Genomic DNA, 8,278 nt, shown 5'->3' with positions numbered 1-8,278 from the left:
GATTTCTGCTAAATGATCAAATTTCTTTTTCCTCTTTATCTCTCCTCCCTCTACTGCTTTCTGATGCAGAGCTGAAAATCACCTCTTTCCGGTCCCATTTTGTAGCAATGATGGGGTTTTGAATGTAATCAGAGTTTGGTCACATCCTGTGATGCACATGCGGAGATTTAAATATAAACTTGTTTATATTTGAGGGGGAAAAAGGGAAAATGAGTCAGAGGAAAAAATGTCTCATGGAAGAATCGCGGATGTTCCCAGGAAGTGAATCCATGCTCCTCCTCCCTACCCATGATATCTCTTTCTCTCTCTCTCTCTCACTCTCTCTCTCTCTCTCCCTCTCTCTCTCTCACACACACACACACACACACACACATACACACACACTGCTAGTGTTAAACAATGCTCTATATACGAGCTCTATATACACACAATGGTTTAATTATTATCATAATTGTAAATTATTATCATTATAAATTTGATGCTTCATCTTATGCAGGCTGGCAGGTGATCAGTGGTGAACTGAAATGAATCTTGAGATCAGACTAAGACTACTGTGTCTTCTTGCACCACAGACCGAGACTACCTCTAGACATGCTTCTTGCTGCTCTAGTCTGCTTATTCTTATGAATCTAACCTTCCTCTTTTCCCTAGTTCCGTCACCCTCATCTGTCAGCACGTGTTGCACGCTATTTCATCATGTCTGCCTGCAGCTGCTCAAATCAGCCACTAGAACAACATCTGGGCCTGTAAGGGAGACTGCTAAATGTACACCATTATGAAAAAAGGCCAAGCTTAAAAGATTTTGAGAATTTGAGATTTTGTTATTACAAATTATATTACCAGCAATTAAAAGTTAAAAAAAGTTAATATTAAAAAATAATTATTTGTATGTGACATATATTTGATTTGATGCAAGACGATTTATGCTAGTAATAAAAGATAAGGTCAAATAATAATAATTAGAAAAAACCCTGACATCCAAACAGAGACATTTTTTCAACAAACATTTATTTGTGAATTGTAACAAACAGGAAAGTTTCATTCGAGGCAACAACCAAACCTATCCTTCTTCCAGGCTAAAACAATTTCAGCCAGTTTTATTGTGGCATATTCTCTTCCCGGAAATGGAGCTACTTACACACAAAAAAAGAAGTTCTTGTTTTCTCGAAGGGGAGGATATGAGCTCTGAAATTCAAGCCACTTCAGCAGAGACATTCCAAAGTTTTTTCTAGACTAAGATAGAAAGAGTATAAATTGTATATGTACAGTATGTTTAAGGTTACAATATTAAAGACTGTTTTTTTTTCTCACTAATTTTATTTAATAAATGTTTACAAAGAGGGAAAAAAAAACAAAATATACATGCATTCTCAATAATTTAGAAAATGGTATTAAGCTACTATGTCATTTAGGTATTGCTAGATGTTATGGGAGGTGGATGTGGAATGATAAGAGGAGATGATTAAGGACTTGTTTGAGATGAATCAGTTCTTGTGTCCTTGTGAACCAAGAATCTGTAGTTTATGTAATTGTTTGGAAGTAATTTACTCAAATTATACGAGTGGAAGTTGTTCCATTAGATTTGCTTTGAAGTAGCCTGTAGATAAGGCTTGGCTGGAGTTCATGTCTGTATGGTAGGCAGGGCAGTTGAGCTGGAGTCCTCCCCCATGAGTCTATGTGCATTTTAGGGATCATTTAGACCGAGCTCATCAACATACACAATGCACACTGAGGCAAATGATTTGTGGCTGCAATGAGGAATAGTTATGACCAAACTCAGAATTGGGAAATTGTTCAGTGGGTCATGGCTGCCACCAGAGTTTGTATACACTGGGCTTTAAGTTAAAAATGAAATACATGTGTTTATTGAGTCCACTGCAAATTATCCCAGTGTTCTCACTGCACGCAGCTCCTCACTGACTAATAGCAAAGAAACATATGAATTTCATTGAAAAGATACAAAGGCACACTTGAGACCTTCAAGAAAGAATGAATTGGAGTAGTTACACTGAAAATGCAGAAAGGAGGTAGCAGCAAGAGGTATGTATAATGCATGAGGTGTACTGAAGTCTTAACAGACTGGTAATGACATTTTATGGCAGACACTGTGGACAGTACCATAGGTAACGGCAATAAAGAAATGTGGCTCACCATTAATGCCCTATTTATTAAAGAGCTGAGGCAGAAAGTGGCAGGACACATACAAAGGAACCTGACCATACTGGCTTGCTATTTAGCGAAGCTCTATTCTCTGCATGTGTGTGTGTGTGCATATACTTGTGAAGAAGTGGAGGGCTAGAGCAAAACTGTGTGGGTATATAGAAAGAGCACTGCTAAAAGTCTGATGTTTTCAAGGTTATCATTCTACACCTCATACAGTGTTTAATGCTGACTGCATCATTTAGCAGTCAACTCGATTTAAACATGAACTATTTTATCACATTCAGCTAAAGAGTCACTGCTCTGAAAATAACATAAAATATGATCAAGATTTTATTTTGTGTAGCACCATTCTAATCATAGACAGTTATAAATACATAATTTAAGGTGGGAAAATAGTGCGTCCAATATGTAAAATGTACACCCGGCTAACACATAAGAAAGAAACTCCTGTCATGGCTTTATAATAGTTAATGTTGTTAACAGACTCTAGACTGATGGGTAGAGGAGAGATCCAATGACAATGACATTCCCAGGTAATCACCGTGAGGAGTGACACGCACACATTAGCTTTCAGCTATCTCCATTTATAAAATTGTTATCTTAGAAAACCCTTTGCTAACCAGTGCCTTTTCTAATGGTCAAACATAAACAGTAAACTGGATCATGTGTTCTCACTTTCAGTCTGTCACACACATATTAGTCATATTACAGTATTACAGCAAAAATAGAAGTAATGATTTTAAAGAAGCTCCCCAGTGTAACAGGATGGATGAGACTGATGAACTGTGAGATTTAAACAACAGAGCTATTTTTGTTTGTGATTATGGGGATGAAAATAAAGGCTGTAGATGTCTGCTTGAGGCCTTTATTATCTAAATCTTTAGCAAGTAAATATGTAAATACATTACATCCAAATGGGATTTGGGCAGCTTAATACACAGGTAATCGCTGTCAGGTTTTAACTTAATTCTACATGTTTACATTTTACTTGTTACACTGCATTTCAACCCCTATTATACACAGAAGCTTGATCCCATGGTTGTCCAATGGTCAGTTCATTAAGATGGCAGACTTGAGCTGTCCTGCTGGTTGAAGGTGTATAGAATGGTGACCATAAAAGGGAGGTCAGGCTGGCTGAGAGATATTTCTTGGCATCAGTCCTTGTGCTAATCACAGGTTCTTGGAAATGCCCAGACATGTATTCTACTGTGGCTTTGTGTGCTTGTTTATGTGCAAGTTTATACATGGCAATGCATTTACACATTTGTATGTGTGGCAGTATCTGAGTGTGTTTGTTTTAAAGCAGTGATAGAAGGCGTGGCCTCATTTCCTTCACTCATTGCTGACATCCAATCTCTCCTCATTTCCCAAGGCAGTCTCCTGCACACGGTGTTTGCACTGGCTGTGGGTGTGGCGAACCGTGGACCGGGAGGAGCGAGCAAAACAAGAGGTTGGAGACTGTGATTTGCAATCACAAGATGAATCCTAGGAAGAAATTACATTACAAATTTACATTAACCTTTTAAACAAATTAACATTGAATTAAACTCACTGGCTCCTAGAGCAAACTTAGCTCCTAAGCAGACATGGGAGCTAAATACTCAGTTGCATTATATCACAAATCAGTTGTTATTCCCTACACATCCGCTAACGTCCATTTTATTTGACCCCAAGTACAAGCATGAAGCATGTATTTGTTTATGCTATAGTAAAGCTACAGGCTGAAATACTGAAGCTTTGCTATGTGTTTAATATTCTTTGATCATTTTTTATTTTACTATTTTAGTGTTTCAATTTACGCATGAGAAGACTAATTAATGTAAAACTCAACATTATCCACTCCAAATGATATCACTTTCATGAACTGCTGCACTTTTAAATATGGATGGTTCTAGTTTAGTGATAATCCAGTGGACTAGCAGCATAAGCAAAATAAATATATTATGTGTTTATGGTAATAATTTCACAAATTATTTTGAAGATGGTGAAATTTTGTCAACCCTCACCTCTGGGCTACTGGCGCTTGCAGTAGACTCCTTCCCACTGACAACCACTTCATCCCGCAATGTCTGTTTCATGAATCTTCTATTGACAATCTTAGTGACACTGTCTGTTCCCATCAGAGCACCAGTGAGACACTCAGGCTTGGGCTCATCTATGGCTCCAGTCTTCTCTCCTGGCACAGTCCGCCCACACACATTTTGGAAGAACTCCTGCACAATGCCATACTTCTGAGTGCTGGGATCACCAAGGCTAATGCCAACACTGGGGCAAGAGGGCTTGCCAGCAGCTTGTCTTCCAGGGCATGTGTCACCCCTCCAAAGTGACTCCATGCTGGAGGTGTGCTCCACAACACTGAAGAGACTGGACAGACCATCATTGAGGCCACTAAGTACAGGACTATCACGGGTTGTGGTGGACCGAGCCCATGCAGATCCGCTCTGGGCAATGCTACGGTTTGGCAGATTCCACATGCTCCTATCTCTCGAGGAGGTGGAAGATGTCTCCAGCTTAGAAGATGAGGATGAGGCAGAGACCCTTCTTGTGAGCTTGGGTGAGCCATATTTTGGTGAGCAGCAGGGTCGGTCAATGCGGCCGTGCACCTTCTCCAGTGACGAGGAGATCTGGCGTGATCGTGCTGAAGTGAGTGAGGTGGATGGGCGTGGAGACCACACCTTCCCATTAAATCCTGCTCCTCGGGACGCTGAGGAGGCTGGACTTTCCGTCTGCAGTCCCACGCTGACAAATTTAGCTGTCTGTGTTCCTGTGCTGGTGAAGCCCACAGTCTGACTTCCTGCATCTTTGCTGGATTTCCTCTCAAGTGAGCTAGAACGAATGGCCTGCCGCACACAGTTGGTCATCTCCTTCATGTCATCACTCAGATTTGCAGAAATTTCAAGGGTGTGGAGGGCGCCTGAGCTGCCCGTCCTGCCATCGAGTAGGTCTCTGTGCTGCTGGGATAGTGAGCTTAGCCATTGCTCATATGAGGACGACAAGTGTGAAGTTGAAGTTTGTGATGTTGGAGGCAGTATTGCTTGGTCTGAGTTAGTTGCACTGAAAAATCTGAGTCCCTGTTGGGTATCATTTAAGCTCAGATCCTTGACCTTCCTTTCCATCCTCCTGACAGCTGGAGGGCTATAGTATATTCGGATACCTGTTTTGTCTGGGGCAGTGTAACTCCTTTGCACATGCTCCATACTCAGCTGTAGCTCTGGAATGGCTGTGCTAGGGCAGTCCCAGGTTTTAAAAGGCTCAGCCTTCTCCAGAGAAGCTGACTCACTACTCAGATACTTCCAGTTCTTCTGGTTGAGGTCATTCAGGTCTGTGCGGGTTACAAGATCATTAAACTGGTGCTTCCCAGCCTTTACCTCAGCAATTCCATTGACCTCATGATCTGGAAGAAAAGCTGTGACATCCAGCAAACTCTCAAGGTCTGACAAGGAGGAAATCAGTTGGGTTCTGCAGAAAAGGAGCAGGTTTGAACAGATGAAAGAAGAAAACAGATGAAAATCTGATGCTGAAAATGAGAACTATAATGTATCACAGGGTCACAAATTATAAATAATATTACCTTTGCAATGTTGTTTCATTTGTGTTAGCATCTGTAGACATTCCCTTGCCACTGGGAGACTGAAAAAGGAACATATTTTGTTTGAGCTTGCTTTTTTAGAGCATTTTAATTTGTCAGTCATACACAGATCACACTGTTATATTACTGCCTCATAGGGCACTCTCTTAATTTATTCATGGGGATGGTGAATAAGTAAATTCCCACAGAAGAAGTTTGCTTAACAGGTACATGAGTATGTGTTAATCTTTCTGTTAATATACACTAAACAGACAAACAGCATAAACATTTTGAAAGCACCAATGGTAAAGTTTAGATATTTGTTCTCTTATAAGCAATTCTGGGCAGAATTTCTGGTATTAACACCAGCATCAAGAAGCAACATGGACCCCACATGTAAATGATGCAACAGGACAACAATCTGTGAGTAATCTTTGGAAGTGTTCAACCAGGATGTTAATGTAATGATAATGTTAAATAATAGATAATACATTTTTCGATAAGTCAAGGCATCCTAATGAACCCTTAATTATTAACTGTTTTGACCAGTGACATGAGTGTGACCTCTGACCTGTGTGCCCTTGCTCTGGGCATCATGGAGCCTCTGCTCCCATTGGCTCCTCTCCTGATTGAAATGTTCCAGAAGCTCCAGTTTCTCCCTGCTCCAGTTTCTCTCACTTATCTGTAACTGCTTGGTCAGATCCATTACTGCAGCATAGGAGTCTGCCAGCAGGTGCTGGTGTTCCTCACACTCCCTCTTTAGAGCTACTTTCAGATCTGGAGGATCCACGTCAGTACCAGCTGCAGACGTCTTCCCTGCCTTCCCCTCCAGCTGGAAAGAGTATGGAGAAATAAAACCATGACGGTGCAAAAGTGCTGAGCAAACACAACAAATTATTATTAAAACTATTAAAAATATTATTAAAGCTTAATTAAATCAAGATATTCAAAACCTAGTCATTGTTTCTTTGTGTCTCTAATTCCTTTTTGTGGTTTCTCAAGCTGAGCAAAGGAAAAGCTGCTACTCACACTTTTTTATCTCATCATGAATTAAATTTTATTAAAACCTAGGCCTTCCGGGAAGATTATTAGTCACGCACCACAGCAAGTTCCTGCCATATAAAGTACCAGAGAAACCTGGCAACCCATATGATAATTACATAATTAGAGTCAGGTGTGAGTGGATTTTGTCATATTCCTGCAAACAAAGACTAATGGGCTTTATTGTGGAAACCAACCCCATTCCAAACTCATGCTCCTTTCTCCAAAACCTGTGTTTTTACTAAGAACTATGGGAAAAAAGCCAGACATAGGGTGGAGTAGCGGAGCGGCTAGTGGAACAATGCCATGGTGCCAGTGCTGCTGAAGTGCTTGGCACTCACTTTTCTAACAGGCCCAGCTGCAGGATGTGCCACACACTGTGGCACAAAAGTTTAACAGGATAATTTGGAAAAGAGCACTGAGATTTCAGATCACAGAAAATCTGTCCAATGACACCAGATGTGGGCAATCAGAAAGAAATAAAAATGGCTTTGCATTTGCAATATCAATAAGATCTCAGCATATTACTGAATTTAATGTCCATTAAATCCCTTTAACAACAATATCAATATAACATGCTGTATCTCTACTAACATGCTGTATCTCTACTTTAATACTTCATAAGATGGATTTAATGACCAGCTTTGTTATTAGAGTCTGAGACACCATATATAAAATCTAAAACATCTCATTCACTCCACTATTGCCCTGTTTTTCATTTACTTGTACACACACCACAGAACAAAAGGAGTATGGATGGAGGATAAGGAGTGGCAGGAAAAGGGAAACCAAAGAGAGTCCATGCTCCATCCAAAGATCTCCCGTATCAACTAACATCTGCTGTTTCTTACCATCTTAATAAAAATATACTATACATCAGCATTTCACCAAGCTTAGACCAAGATCTCTCTGGATTACATTAACATTTTCATGTATAACCATTAACTATGATGTCTAGAATGTCCAGAATATAGATATAAAATGTAGCCCCAGTAATGGCGACTATAGCGAGGCAAGCCTGGTGAGCCTTCCAGCCTATGCGCTAACTGTCCTCATCATGGTTTACTCAGACTACAAGCTTACAAATATAAACACATGTACATCTGACAATCATGAAGGCTAAATTGTGGCACCTCTAAATTGAGGAATCTCTGGTTTCCATCCACATTCCTGTGGACATGTCTGTCATGTCTATATTGTCTATTGTGTGTGTGATTGAGCCGTATGATTTCTAACCATGGTTCACTTGCAGTTTAAAATGTAATTAGGGATGCAATTAAAACCAAACATTCACTAAATTATGTTTGCTCATGGTTCACTGGCAGCTTGGCCACATCCTGTTCATCAACACTTTGCCTACAGGCTTTATGAAATAGACGGCCATTAATTCACCATAGCCAAATTAATGCAAAAGTCATAATAATGGCTGTCAGCAACAATGACAAAATGTCTCAAGTAGATCATTAGCCTTAGCTCTATGACAAACAACCTTTTAAATATATTAAC

The 8,278-nt window shown here is 40.0% G+C and overlaps 1 protein-coding gene across 2 annotated transcripts in view; it reads right to left on the bottom strand.

Moving 5' to 3' along the window:
* Nucleotides 1-1,016: 1,016 nt before the first annotated feature.
* The window catches only part of soga1 (suppressor of glucose, autophagy associated 1), a 43,061-nt gene continuing 35,799 nt past the window's right edge, over nt 1,017-8,278 (bottom strand). For both annotated transcript variants that reach the window (XM_058409569.1, XM_058409570.1), the window contains exons 11-14: nt 6,303-6,563; nt 5,735-5,793; nt 4,170-5,622; nt 1,017-3,648 (exon numbers count right to left, since the gene is read on the bottom strand). In XM_058409569.1, the coding sequence (XP_058265552.1) occupies nt 3,496-3,648; nt 4,170-5,622; nt 5,735-5,793; nt 6,303-6,563 (1,926 nt within the window). In that variant the 3' untranslated portion in view covers nt 1,017-3,495. The remainder of the gene's footprint in view (nt 3,649-4,169; nt 5,623-5,734; nt 5,794-6,302; nt 6,564-8,278) is intronic.

This window comes from Hemibagrus wyckioides, linkage group LG15, assembly GCF_019097595.1.
Source record: "Hemibagrus wyckioides isolate EC202008001 linkage group LG15, SWU_Hwy_1.0, whole genome shotgun sequence".
Taxonomy (NCBI): Eukaryota; Metazoa; Chordata; class Actinopteri; order Siluriformes; family Bagridae; genus Hemibagrus; species Hemibagrus wyckioides.
The sequence above is the reverse complement of the archived record's forward strand: the minus strand, read 5'-3'. Positions and strand labels throughout refer to the sequence as shown.